Source organism: Phoenix dactylifera, unplaced genomic scaffold, assembly GCF_009389715.1.
Source record: "Phoenix dactylifera cultivar Barhee BC4 unplaced genomic scaffold, palm_55x_up_171113_PBpolish2nd_filt_p 000345F, whole genome shotgun sequence".
Taxonomy (NCBI): Eukaryota; Viridiplantae; Streptophyta; class Magnoliopsida; order Arecales; family Arecaceae; genus Phoenix; species Phoenix dactylifera.
Genome location: NW_024067804.1, coordinates 259,027 through 272,596, shown reverse-complemented (window position 1 = coordinate 272,596; position 13,570 = coordinate 259,027). Strand labels below are relative to the sequence as shown.

Here is a 13,570-nt window from a genome sequence, read left to right as displayed (position 1 = left end):
ATTTAAAGTTATTAAAGTGACTACAATTGCTGATTTCTTGATGCAATGAATGTGGATGTGATGCAATTGATTGTGCAGACTCAAAGACTCTATACTGATGAGACATGAAAAATAGGTCTATGGGTTGCCTAGGTTTGTAATCATGCACCAATTCGAATGGACTCATACCTATGGACTTGTTAACCGAACTATTACATGCACACTCAACTGTCGGTAACATTAAATTCCAGGTCCTAGCATATACATTCGGTCTGAGCCTATGATGTGGAAGGTTGGACAGAGATGCTCCGGGAACTAGATCGATTGCGCGTTGGATATCACGCATTGGAGAAAGTGCATCTGGAAGATCATCAGGGAGTGCATCATGAAACTCCTCTAGAAGAGAAACTACTACTGGGGAATGTTAAAGGTTGGACTCCGCATGGGTATTTTTAGCTACAAGTGCCAATTCAGGTGACTTGCTCTCAATATCTGTCACTACCTCTTCCACAGTAGTGATGTGAAGTGGCTTGGTTGTACTTAGATCAATAGTCTTCCTTTGGAAATCATTTTGGACAAAGTCTAATTCTGTAGGTTCGTCTTCAAAGTCTTCTTCATAGTCTTCTATATTTGGTTCATAGACTTCTTCGACATATTCGGCCTCTTGGTTCCTAACTTCTGGTTCAGTAATCGGGTAGGTCTTAGTGGAACATTGGGGCGCTATATGGCCGAATTGTTGACACCTAGAGTATTGGGTTTGGTGCCTAGGAGAGTGGGGAAGGACTACAGGTGGTGCGACCAAACCGATTTTAGGTTGGGCTGTAATAGGGGTTGGCGATTTAGGGGTCCTAGAATTTTGCACGAGCTCACGGATCTCTTGTTTGAATTCCTTGTATCCAGTCCGCATAGCAACGATCTGTTCTAAGAGAGACCTCAAAATATCGGAATTCATGGTAGCTACAGGGGTTTTAGGTTGATTGAGATAGTACTCCATATCACTACAGGTTGGCATGCAATGATGACACTGGGTGATGATGTAAAATGCAGTGTCACTAATGAAACCCTAATAAATATGATGCAAGATCAAATTTGATGCAGGACAACCTACTAATGCAATCTATTATGATTTCAGAGATCAGCAAGTTTTCACAAGAATAACTTAAAGTTTAAATGTTGCTGATTTTTTACTTCGGTTATTCAGAATTAAGGATTAAGATTATTCAATTTAAGAAATTAGATTGCAATCAAGTAGTACAGTTGTTCTGATCCTAAAGTAATCTGATCGAATAATGTTGAGAAACGTCCTGTTACTAGGGTGTGCTAATTTAATGTTAAGATTTAAAGGGTAATAGGACGGGTTCGGAAGTAAAAGGTTTAATGTTCTGAATTTTGACAACAATATAAATTTTCAAGAATATGGCTATCATGCAAGAGAACTAGAACATAATTAAATGAACAAGCCAGAAAAAGTAGAAACCTATCACCTGTCGTGAAGTAGTCGACCAAAATCGTGTGCTTGTGGACTGGGGCGACGATCAGGGACGAATGCAGCTGGTAGGCTCTTCAATTGGCGGACCGAATTTGACTTCAGCAATTTGCAGACTTGAATAATTCTAACTAGTAGGCCTATACTCAGCGGCTCTGAAAAGGAGTGGCGTGCCAGGCGACAGTGGCCCGATTGCGAAGAAAAGGGTGGTTTTCAGGCTGGGTCTGATGGGGAGGAATGGGCCGAATACTTTTTTGTGATGGCCTGATGAAGGGGGGGTGGGGTGGATTATGCTTACGGTGGTGGCGCGGACCTGACACTTGTTGGCCCGAAGGTTGAGGAAGGGGCGGGCGAGTGTGTGGGTGTGGGGCCTGATGAAACCCCCTTGGAGTCGGCCCGTGGGAGTTTGAAGGGAAGAGGGGTTTTGATCAGAGAAGAAGGGAGGGGAAAGGGGAGCGGGGCGGGGGCGGCGGAAGTGGGGGAGGAGAGGGACAAAGGAAGCCGGACGCGGGTTGGGGCGAGAGCGAAAGCGGCGAGAAGCGGCGAGGGCAGCGAAGCAGAGGCAGGGGGATGGATCTCGGCGCCGAGAAAGAAGCACAGAGGTGGGGCGGCTCGGTGGTTCGATGGCGGCGTGCTCGGAGGGCACGAAGAAGCGCTGCGGGCGGTCTGCTTGGGGAAGGCGGCGTTCGGAGGGAAAGCTCGGCAGAGGGCCCGGCGGAGGTGGCGCTAAAGCGGTGGAGCGGCACTGCGGTCGGCCACGGAGAAGGAGGCGCACGGCTTGGCGGCGCTGCGGCGACGGAGGGGCAGCGGGGACGACTGGCCGGTGCGGCGGCGCTGCTCGTCGGGTGGGCGGCGATTGGGCAGCTGCGGCTTGGTGATGACGCGACTCGGCAACGACGGCGGCGCGGTTCACAGCGTGGGCGGAGGTTGAAGATGAACAGTTACAGAGGTAATTTTTTTTCCTTTTTTTTTCTTTTTTTTCCTCTTTTTTTTTAGACACGTGAGATCACGTGTGTTGTTAAAACCTTGGATCCGGTCGGATTCGGGTTGTCGGGCGTGAACCGCTCCGATAACCCGTTAGTTCCTCACATGCAAGGCACGTGTATTTTTTTTTTTTTTTTGGAATGGATCCGGGCTAGCAGAGAAACGGGTAACGGGTTTGGATCTTACCCGTTAGGTTCGTTTTCTTCAACCTCCCGATAGTTTCGGGAGAAAGCTCCGATCTTCACGGCGATGGCGGTGGCCGGGGCTCCAGGACCTATGGCGGCGGGCGGGGCCGGTCACGGGCTCCGGCCGGCGGCGCTTCCGGTGACGCGTCGGCAGTCACGGCTGCGGCTCCGTGACCTGCAGTGGGGGATGGCTGGCGTTCCCGGGTTTGCCACGGGTCGGCTGTGGGCGGCGCGGGCGAGCTGGTGGCGCTGCTGGCGTTGTGCGCGGGGTGAAGGCGGCCGTGGGAGCGACGGGTGGTGGGATATGGCTCCTCCGACGGCGGGCTCGGGCCTTCACTAGGCAGCGGCGGCGGCGAGAATGTCCGACGGTGGCTCAGCGCTGCTGGCGGCGACTGGCGGCGGCGGTGGGCACGGGTGTGACGACAGGTGGGGTGGACCTGGCGAAGGGATTTTCCCCCTGTTCCTTGTGTGAGAACCGAGAGAGGGAAGAAAGGATTTTTTTTTTTTGGGGGGGGGGAGGGGGAAGGCCTGATGAAGGAGGCGTGTGCTAGCGGGCAGTGGGAAATCAAAAGGATAAAGACGGAGGTGGAGGTGGTGGGGTGAGGTTGTGCAGCGGGCGTGGGTGACGATTCAAGTGGCAGCAACGGAGAAAGATGCTGTGTAGGGATCCGAGGCTTTGGCACAGGGGCAAAGCCGAGGCTCTGATACCAAGTTGATGCCGAACCAAATTTAAAATGGAAGCAGAAGAAGAGGGGAAGAGAAGGAGGAAGAAGAAGAGAAGAAGGAGAAGGGAGGAGGAGAAAGGAGAGGAAAACGTGGGGGAAGAAAATTCTTAATTCTTCATTAAACCCTAATCATGAAAATAGTTCCCTATATATAGGGCCCAAATACACAATTTGCATAAACCCCCTTACACAAAAATAAATCCTAATAAACCCACAAATAACACAAATAAGCTCTAAAATGCAAATAAGCCCAGAAATAAAATAAACCACAAATAAACCCTAGAATGCAAATAAGCCCAGAAATAAAATAATAAAATAAATATGCAAATAAACGGGTCTGACTCAATCCGGGGGCTCAGAATCATCTGGATGAAGGGCTCTGATGTCCCCATCATCCTCTCACGGATTTTTTTTTTTTTTTTTGGAAGAGCTCTCGGATGATGCCCTAGGAAGAGGGAAAGAAATCTTTTTATAGATTGCTAGAGTCAGTGACCAAGTAACTTTCTGCCCTTTGCCATGAATCGCAGTTTAATGGCCTCTAGGACTTGTTTGGTTCGTAGAAAAAGAAGAAAGGAAAGTGTGGTCAACAAGAAAATAAAAAAAAAAAAAAAAAACCTCTTGTTTGGTTAGAGTTTTCAAAGAAGAGGGATGGAAATGTAGCATTCTCATAAAAATACGATTTTCATGTTTCATGAGAAAGAAAAACACATAAGAGAGATGAGAAAGTTACTTTCTCACGAATTTGGAATTTGGATTTTTTTTCTAAAACTATCCTTAAGCTATTAAAATTCATGGACAGAGTATTTTTCTTTATTAAGGATATAATAGATATTTCACACAATTTCTTCAAGAAACCAAAACCAAACATAAGCTACTCTGAAATATACCACTTTTCCATGATCAATCAAACATACCAAAATCATTTTTTCAAGCATCATATTCTTATAGATCAGCTTTCCAGAAAAAATATTCCGATGAGAAAAAAATCTTCCCACGAACCAAATGAGTCCGTGATGTTTCGCCCTGCTGCTTCCTTTGTTTTAGTTCTCCCAGGCTATTACATATTCTAAAATCTTCCGATTTTTATTGTACTATTTTTTTCTGAAATTCAAACCTTTACAATGTTCCTGATTTCAAATCTTTTCATCTTTCATGAATCATTCCAAAATCCTAAGCTTGTGACTAAGCTTCCGGACATTGTGTCTCTTGTTACTTTTTGTAACACTAGAGTTAGAAGGCATTTTGTGAAAAGGTGTCGTCGGTATCTGACATTGTCTAGAGGAATGCTGGTAATGAGAATTGGATAACTCACTGCAGATGGCATTTAAGTGAAGTACAACATGGTTTATTTGTGTAGAAGAATAATCAAATGATAAGGTGAACAGTTCATCTTAGTAAGCTATCAAAAGGTATAGAGCGGATAGGCTTACAAATTATTGGAAACATCTTTCACTTGGAAAGTTTTTCCTTCTGTTACATGAATGTTGTTATGGAGCTTGGAGAATTAAGAAACAATAATCTGCAACAAACGAATAAAAATGCTCACTAGTTACATTTCGTAGGAGCAACGCCACCCGATGCAAGACCCCTGGATTTGCTATTAATGCTTACATTTAATTGGAACTCTCCAAGTGAACCCTCCCTGTTCTTTCTCTTCTGCTGGTTGAGCTGTGTAGTTTTTCCAGTCCTCAAGAAGAATTCTCAGGTCATAGAGTTTATTTGCCATACCAACGCAGCAGTTTGCATGCATTGTACAAACCTTGTTTAGATTCTTGCTAGGTTGACAAAACCCACCAAAATAAGCTGTGTCGAGAAATTTTATCTCTAGTTGGAACTTGGTGAAAAAATTGCTGTCTTTTTTCATTTTGTTTAATACCGTTTGTTCATGATCGCCTGGATACAGTTTCCGAGCCAAGTACCAATACTTGTAAAATTCAATTGTTTGTTCACAAGATTTCACATAGACAAATCCGTTATTGGGATAATTGTGTAGATCAGAAGAATTTCCATTGAAAGAATCACTAGCTATCATGAAATTAGAATTGCCAGAGAAGTGTTGGAAAGGACTTCTGAACCACATAATATCCATGTCCTGCCAGCCAAAAGTAGATCATGTTAAAAAAGATGACCACGTACATGGAAGAGGTTTACTTAGGAACTCATATTTTTGTTCTTTAAAATGATTTTACAACATATGTGCACTATTTATTTAAAAAAAAAGCATCAAGAATGCATGCCATTGTTTTGTCCAAGAAAGAAATGTAATCAAATGCAGCATTTAGGTCCTTATACCAATATCATAGATGATCGCATGGTATCATTTTCCAATTATGCATCTCATCTAGATGTTCTTTAAGAGAAGAATGAAAACCCTTTGAACTGTCTTTGAAAGTCATTAACAGTTAATTTGAAATTGAGGATAAGATTAGAGTAACAAAAGACTACCATATATGATAGTGCTTGTCACTGGTAGAAACTCAGCGCAAAAAAGAAAAAAAAAGCAGAAGATTTTATGCGACATACCGTGAAAAGGAAGTTGTGTCTCAGCTCCAAAACAGTTCTTAGGAAATCAAGCCGCCTCCACATCATCTCCAGGTAGTCTCGGGTCATGAATCTCTTCTCAGCAGCAAAATTCATGCCTTTAATGTTGAGGTAATAGCAATGAGGGTGCTTTGTCCGGCATCGGTCAAATGCCTTTGGATCCATGGCTACAATAACCAAATTCTTTAGAAGTTGCTCTGTTTGTTCACCAATATGGAAACTCTCAAGAAAAAGATCGAGGATAGAATTCGGCTCCGCCCATGCTTCATTAAGTGTGGTTAGTATGACTGTGCTATCATTCATCGCAGCATCCTTCAACACCCTGCCCAAACCTTCATAGTCCACAGTTTGCTGGCACAAGTGAAAATTTAGTCAATATGAAATCAGAAATTTTGATAGGAAGGTACAGATTAGCAGCATCTTAATTATTTATTCTAGCTAGATGGTGAAGTAACTTTGATATATATATATATATATATCTTGGGGAAGCTTCAACAAAGAATCCACCAAAAGAAAAAAAAACCTGTTAAGAATGGTTATCTTGGTGCTTTTTCTTAGTAGAAGTTAGACTTTTGGCAAACCAGACAGATTTAGAACTGTCAGTCCAAAGTAGTTGTGCCACTATTAGGACAGAGATATGTACTTGAATATCTTAAAAGCGAGCTTATCTTGCTGATTAGTTAATAAAATTTGCTAGGTCATTAAAGCTGATCGCCAAAAATAACTAGCAAGTGTCTTGGTATTCAAGTTGAATTTGAACTGCTTCAGACAAATCCTTGGTTCTAAACTATAAACTTGTTAGGCCCAAGTTCCATAGGAAGTTGATGAAAACCACTGAATTTTTTTTCCCTACATGATTATCCAGGATGGAGTATACTTTAATACATGTAAGACTTCTAACACGCCAAAATTTTTATGGATCAGATGGTGGAAGAAGACAGGCGAGAGGATGCTGTAAAAGAATGATATACAAAGCCTGTGCAAGGCTTTGAGCCCCTGACCGATGCCATCGTCTACTTGCAGAAATGCATCGAAGATCTCGAGGTTCAACAGAAAACAGCCAGAGAACAAGGTCTTGAGTCACAATGACAAACAGAACAACTGTTGAGAATTCTCGTGGATGCTTCCTACATCAATCCAACCTATCTTCCTGGTGGCACGAAGGTGCATAGCAGTGGAGGCAGTTTCATGTTTGAGAACATGATCCACACTGTCCTTTTTGAAAAAAAATCATGGATAACTGACTGATTATATGTAAATCCATGGTTCAATCTTAATCACTCCATGTTGGATAAGTTAAAGAGGATTGGACATAAAATTTGGATAAAAGAAAACAACTATGTTAGTGCAGCAATTTTTCATTATTGATATTAACCGGAATGTTTCACCGTAATAATTTTGTTTTCGTGACTTATATTTCGATCAATAGATCCAACAACTATGACTTTAGAGAAACTCATGTAGTTTTTCATGGTCTTTATCTTAATCCAATAAATGATAACAAATCAAAATTCAGAATATTTTGTCTTGTTAATATTTTATTGTTATATGCAGATCCATTTAGTAAAATTAATCAAAGACAGTATTAGGATCCAAATTTCAGACAGTTGGCTCAAGTTATGGGATTATATCCATCATTTCCTCCCTACTGCAAACTGTTGCAAAGTTTTTGGCCAGATAAGGAGGGAACTAGTCATTGCCAAACTAGATAAGTACCATTCTGTCAACCTCATCTTGGCTGACGAGCACGAAAGGCATGTGCCAAAGACTTGGTGCCACTAATATCTGGGCCGGCATGGACCAAGATTTTGGATTGCTGTGGCTAAGAGTAGTAGATGAGAAGTCATGAAATAATGGAGAGGATATTGACCAAAATTTCAGGGATATGAGATTCTTTTCAAAAAATATTCCCATGAGTAATAGGAACCTTTTCTTTCAGACTGCAAAATTAGATGCCTGCTTCATCTCATCAACTTCATTTCGCAGTGCCTATGCTTCTTGAACAATTGTTGATTTGGAAGAATGAATGAATTGGGCCCAAATTAGCTCCCTTCTTAATAATATTTATCATATAATTACATAACATAATTTTTTTGAGTCTTTGATGGTCCTAAGCGCTAAAAGAAACTTTATTAAACATCAGAAAGGCAGAAGCAGCAAGGTGGGAGGAGACAGAAGGGGGAGAAGGAGACTAAGTATATAACAAATAAACCTATCGAGAGTAAAAACGAGTTCCAAGAGAAAGCATTAGAGAAGTAAAGCCAAACAAAAGAACAACTAGAAGGTAGTGGTGCAGCTGTTAATGGTGCAAAAAGAGAGGTGCATATATACCTCAGTTACCTCAGCTCCGAACCCCCAGACTCGTAGCCCTTCTATCCCTCCAGGTTGTTGCATCGACAGGTATGATAGTATGCATGCGGCGGCGGCGAATGCTCCGAGAAGGAAACAGATGAGAGGCTTGAAATCATTCAGCTTCATCATCCTTTGATGTGTGAGGCTTCTTTTTAGGAAGAGAGGGAGGAAGGAGGGGAAGAGATATATATATAGTCATGTTGCTGGAACTGTGTCGAGCATTGCTTAATAGTAGTTTTCCTAAATTACGTCTCGATAAAGCTGTTATAAATCTTACGAAAAGTCTGTGTTATTAACAACTTGAGGAGGTTTGGATGGATGGAGTTGGGCTAAAGAGAGATTTTTTCAATGGGATGAGAGGGTCTTTCTCTGACGGGACTTGGGTAGAATTTTAAAAGTCGTAGCCGGCTCTCGCTCCGGACCGGCCGGACATAGTTCTTCGAAAATCTTTAAAAAAAAACAAACGATGTCATTTCGTGAACTACTTTGGGTGAGAATTCCAGTTAAGAAGGTTGATTAAGCAGCAATCACCTTGACTTCCTTCGACCTGCTTTTTTTTATTTTTTTAATTAAAAAATCAAAGAAATTAAGACAAAACATGTTTTTTAGATAAAATAAACGCAAGGAATTTTTGCTTTTATTCTCCCAACTCTGCTTGGCGGGTTTTCTTACATTATATTCCCAGAGGATATTGTTGTTTAAGACCATCCAATGGATGTGTTTTCACCTCTGTCATGTTTTTTTTTTTATGAACACCTCATATCATGTTCAATTTGGTGATTTTAAAATTCCCTGAGTAGCAAGTTTTATGATTAATGTACAAATTTTTTTTATATAAAACGCTTACAACAATGAGATGGCACTTGAAAGCACCCTTTTTTTTATTTTTCTATCTTCATTCATTTAGATTCATTTTACTTTTTTGAAAAAAAAATAGCTTAATTTTATGAAATGAAATTGTCAACCCCGGACCTCTTGTACAAGTCCCATCTTCATTCTATGTGGAATTGATGGAGAAGGAAAACAATAGTAAGGTCCATATCATGTATGGACGCAATTATAACAATAAAGACCTTTTACTAAGAAAAAACAAGGTAATGAAAATGAAAGGATCAATAACAGTTGTGACCTTAATACAAATGAGAAGAAAATGAGTGATTTGTACTAAAAATACCTTCTTTTCAGGTAAAAGTGCATATTTATGATTTAAACTATTATTTGTTAACACTACGGCCAAAAATTTAATGAAAAAGATACTATTGCAATGATGATTTGAGGGTGTATATTATACATGCAAATAGTAATGTTTTAAAGAGAAATTTAAATCAAGCATCCTCACGGACAATCATAGGAAGCAATATTTGTAGGAATATATGTGCAAAAAAAATCCAATTCTAAAATAAGTTTTATCTTTTTAGCAAGATTATACAGAAGATCATATGCTACAACAATCTATCCACCATATTATTCATTACATGTAATTAGAGTTTGGCATGCATTGTGTAATTTGCATGTGCAATATAAGGGCATGATTTCTTTTTTATAACTTAACATGTATTAGGATTTGTATTTTTTCCATTAGAGTATTGGCTCTTTTCTTGCTAATAGGTTATGATGATCCATACGAACATATGTTTATTCCCATATTGTCTATACACTGAGTAAATATTAGATACTCACATAGAGCCAAAGAATTCAAATAATACATTCTGGTTATCCATTTTGGATAAAGTCCTAGACTGTAACAAATGATATTAGAGTGGATCTGATCTATATGGATTAGGAAACACTGCAATACGAGTCTATTTGGGCTTGGGATTAGATCTGAATGGATTTGTATCCTTAACCTAGCAAGGATGCCAAAGCTTAGACGATGGAAGTATGTAAGAATCTATATGAGCATATATTTTATCTCATATCAACTATGCACTGGATAGATTTTGGGTGCTTATATAAAAATCTATGTGATATATGTGTAGGACCCACCATAAGTTGGAGACAAGGCCCTGGAGACTAGCATGCACGGGCTTCTTTGCTTTTTTTCCCATGTCTATTGGTCTCTAGCATACGGAATGCATGTGCATTCTAAGAGATGAGGTGAGAGAGAAATGGAAGGAAACAATAGGAGTCTAGATTAGTTGGAGGTTTTCTAATTTTTACGATTTTTAATTGGGTATAAGAGAGGAATAGGAGCACAGTGGGCTATATTTTTTATAAGGAGATAAATTAGAGCTAATAAAAGGTGGAGCTATCTTACTAGAAAAGAAAAAGAGGGTGGATTTGAGACATTTTGAGAGGTGAAGGTTGGAAAAAAATGAGAAAACTAGAGTCGAAGCTGGGGTGGAGTGGAAATGGAAGAGTTCCCATTGTAGTAGTTGGTACATGCGCTGTATTAGGAAATAGGGTGGGGAATGGGAGGAAAATCCAGTTCGGAGTGGTTGAGAGGCTCCACGTTTTCACGCGTAATTTCGGGAAGTGGGAACATGAAGTGCCATGCTCTACAAAGAGTATCCGACTTGGTCTCTTCATCTCTTGGACAGCTTAAGTTGAACAATATTTAGGTGGCCGTCGGGTTGGACCAAATAAACATGGGTCAGATACAATCCAAGAGATCCAAAATCTAGATCTAACTTTGACCCTTTTGTTAGGCCAATAATTTAGTCCGATCCAAAATAGATTCAAACAAGCCTTACAAATTTGACTATTATGGTTGCCACCCCTATGCTAAATTGGAGCCGAACTCTAGGGCGGAGTCAAAACCCAGAGCTCAAATATTTTAATAGTAGAATTAGATTTTTGCTCATAATATATTATATATCAACGAGAAGAAGCTTATAGGGTCTGCAATTTACTCGGTAGCTTGGAGAGGGTTCTATCCGACTTGCTTTGAGTCGCCGACAAGCATGGGTCTTGATTTCAAAACTTGAAGTGGATATAAAGCGAGTGCAAATAATGATAAAATCCGCTCCGAATTCGATCCAAAAATAGTAACTCTATTAATTCCTTCCCCGCCCTTTGATCTAGTTTCTCTGCTCTCTCATTCCGTAACTTTCGTCTTCCAGTCGTTCTCTCACTTTCCAATCAAACCCTAGCCATAATGTCACACCACTCCTCTCCAAGCTGATCGGACACTAACTATTCTGCCACTCTCCATCCATACATAGATTTTTATCCACTAACTCAGTATTAAATCGATTCTTTATTTTTAAATTTTATTTTGCCTACTATATTATAATCATATTTTTTTCAGTTCTCATGGAACATCTTGATACAATTACGAATTCTTGCTTCAATTTCCATAAATCTGGACTACTTTAATTTGTTCTTTTCTATACTTCTAATTTTCCAAAAAAAAGTAATTTTGTTTGTTATATTTTTATTTTATTAAAAATTTAGTTTGCTACGTTCTATATTTAAAATTTTTATTTATTAATTTATATTTAAAAAATAATTTTTATAATTTTATCTGATCCGGCCCATCCAACCCAACCTATTAGTTTTACCCAACCAGTTCTGCCCTTAGGTTCAGGGTAAGTATAAATATATAGCATCCAATTGCTGGATGGGCGTTAAAAACGATCTGCTTGTAGCCTCGTTGCATACCGATTTGTTGCCAAGAAGCTCGAGGATCGTGTTAAAAAAAAAAGAAAGCTCAAAGGTTCATAAGAAATTAAGCAACGGAAATTTTTTTCTACGTTGAAGGAGGGAGTTTCTTGGAAAAAGGGAACTCCAAATTGGAATCAGGAGCATGTTTTTGTTATTTTTTTTATGAAAAAAGTGAGCTTCTTGGCAAAGGGAAATCATGAGTCAAATAAAATATTAGAGTCAAACAATAGAATGTAGTCTCAAACTTCTAAGAAGAGAGACAATGCAGTGGGCCTCCGGTGTCAGGAAAAATAATATATTAAGTGAGTCAACTGAGAGATATAAAATAAGAGTAAAAAAAACATATTAAAAGCTACCTTTTCCTTGTTGGGTGAAATTTGGTTAAAAAATTGTTTGGTAAAAAAAACTCCAGATGGTTGCAAGGTTAAAACTTGGTTGGCTTTTTTTTAATTTTTTTTGGTGTTTCCCTTTCACAAGAAATAAATCTAAGTTATAGAAAGAAAAATAAGGGACAACCAAATATATCACGGTACAGACTATTTAATTTGTGTTTCACAGGAAATGATTAACTTCTCACTCAAACCAACCACTAGAAGTTAGTGTGTGGTGATGACTAATAAAGAATATTGTCATGATCAAGATTTAGGTGAAAATTGTAGATTGAGAGAAAATAATAGATGGAAATACAAAGCACCAAAATATAAACATAAAAGATGCTTCTTCCTCTCCTTCCGCATTGCTGAATAGATGATAAAGGAGAGGCCCATGGACCCAGTCCCAGCCCACAAGAGAATACAAAGGCCGAATACCCAATACAGTGCAAAAGCTGGCATGCATTTGGGGAGGCGGTAGGGCTGGAAGTGGGGTCGGGCCGCCCGCGGGCCGGGCTATGGGCTAGAAAATGAAACCCAAATTTTTATCGGGCCGGGCTCGGGCTGGAAACTTAAACCCAAATTTTTATCGGGCCGGGCTCGGGTTTCCCATTGGCCCGGCCCGGGCCCGGACCAAGCCCGAGCCCAGTGCCAGCCCGAACCAAGCCCGAATTCCAGAAGGCAATAGCCCTTGCCCCTTGCCGAATCGCGATTTCCCTATTTCACTATTTGCCGTTGCCGATTTGGGGATTTGCAGAGGGCCAGCCCGGAGGAGACCGTCGTCGTCGTCGTCGTCTACGGTTCGGTGGAGGCTCGTCATCGTCGGCGGCGGCGGCTCGTCGTCATCGGCTCGTCGAGTGCAGAGGCGAGACGAGAGCGGGGGAGGCTCGTCGGCGGTGGTTTTCGAGTGCTACTGTGCTAGGGTTTCTCCGCTCGTCGTCGGCAGCTCGTCGTCGTCGGCTCGTCGTCGTCGGCTCTCAGGTTAGGCTCCCTACTTCCGATTTTGCTGTTCTCCTCCTTCCTCTGTGGCGCTGATCGTCGTCGTCGCCGACTCGCCGAGTGCCAATCGTCTCGGATCGTCGCCCTCATCTCCCTTCTCCTCCAGGCTCCACCCCCTCACCGCCAAAATTGATCGTCACTTGAGCTGCATCGGCTCTAGTCGGCTCTCAGGTTAGGGTTTTTTGATCAACCTCTGCAGCATCATTTTCCCTTCCAGTGGATCCATCATTAGAATCAGAAAGGTGGACTTTGGACAAGGAACTGGCATCTTCAACTTCTCCATTCATGGTTTCCTCTTCATTAGTGCCATCACTGAGCATTGTTTGTTCTGCACTTCCATCG

General features: G+C 41.0%; 1 protein-coding gene across 2 annotated transcripts; it reads right to left on the bottom strand.

Annotated features, from left to right (window-relative positions):
* Positions 1–4,688: 4,688 nt before the first annotated feature.
* On the bottom strand, positions 4,689–8,567 carry LOC103716153 (uncharacterized protein At4g15970-like). 2 transcript variants are annotated; one of them, XM_008804040.4, is made up of 3 exons: positions 8,241–8,567; positions 5,883–6,251; positions 4,689–5,451 (listed from the first exon to the last, which is right to left on the bottom strand). In XM_008804040.4, the coding sequence occupies exons 1-3, from the start codon at positions 8,379–8,381 to the stop codon at positions 4,960–4,962; spliced, it is 1,002 nt and encodes a 333-aa protein (XP_008802262.3). In that variant the 5' UTR covers positions 8,382–8,567; the 3' UTR covers positions 4,689–4,959. The 2 variants fall into 2 exon arrangements, with proteins under 2 accessions (XP_008802262.3, XP_008802261.3); XM_008804039.4 differs by having other exon boundaries at positions 8,232–8,559.
* Between the last annotated feature and the right edge of the window lie 5,003 nt (positions 8,568–13,570).

Coding starts and splice junctions, on each gene's coding strand:
- LOC103716153 (XM_008804039.4), bottom strand. CDS start 8,381: ATGATGAAGCTGAATGATTTCAAGCCTCTCATCTGTTTCCTTCTCGGA. Junction 6,252..8,231: donor TCGGAGCTGAGGTAACTGAG/GTATATATGCAC, acceptor CACTTGTGCCAG/CAAACTGTGGACTATGAAGG. Junction 5,452..5,882: donor GACACAACTTCCTTTTCACG/GTATGTCGCATA, acceptor TTTGGCTGGCAG/GACATGGATATTATGTGGTT.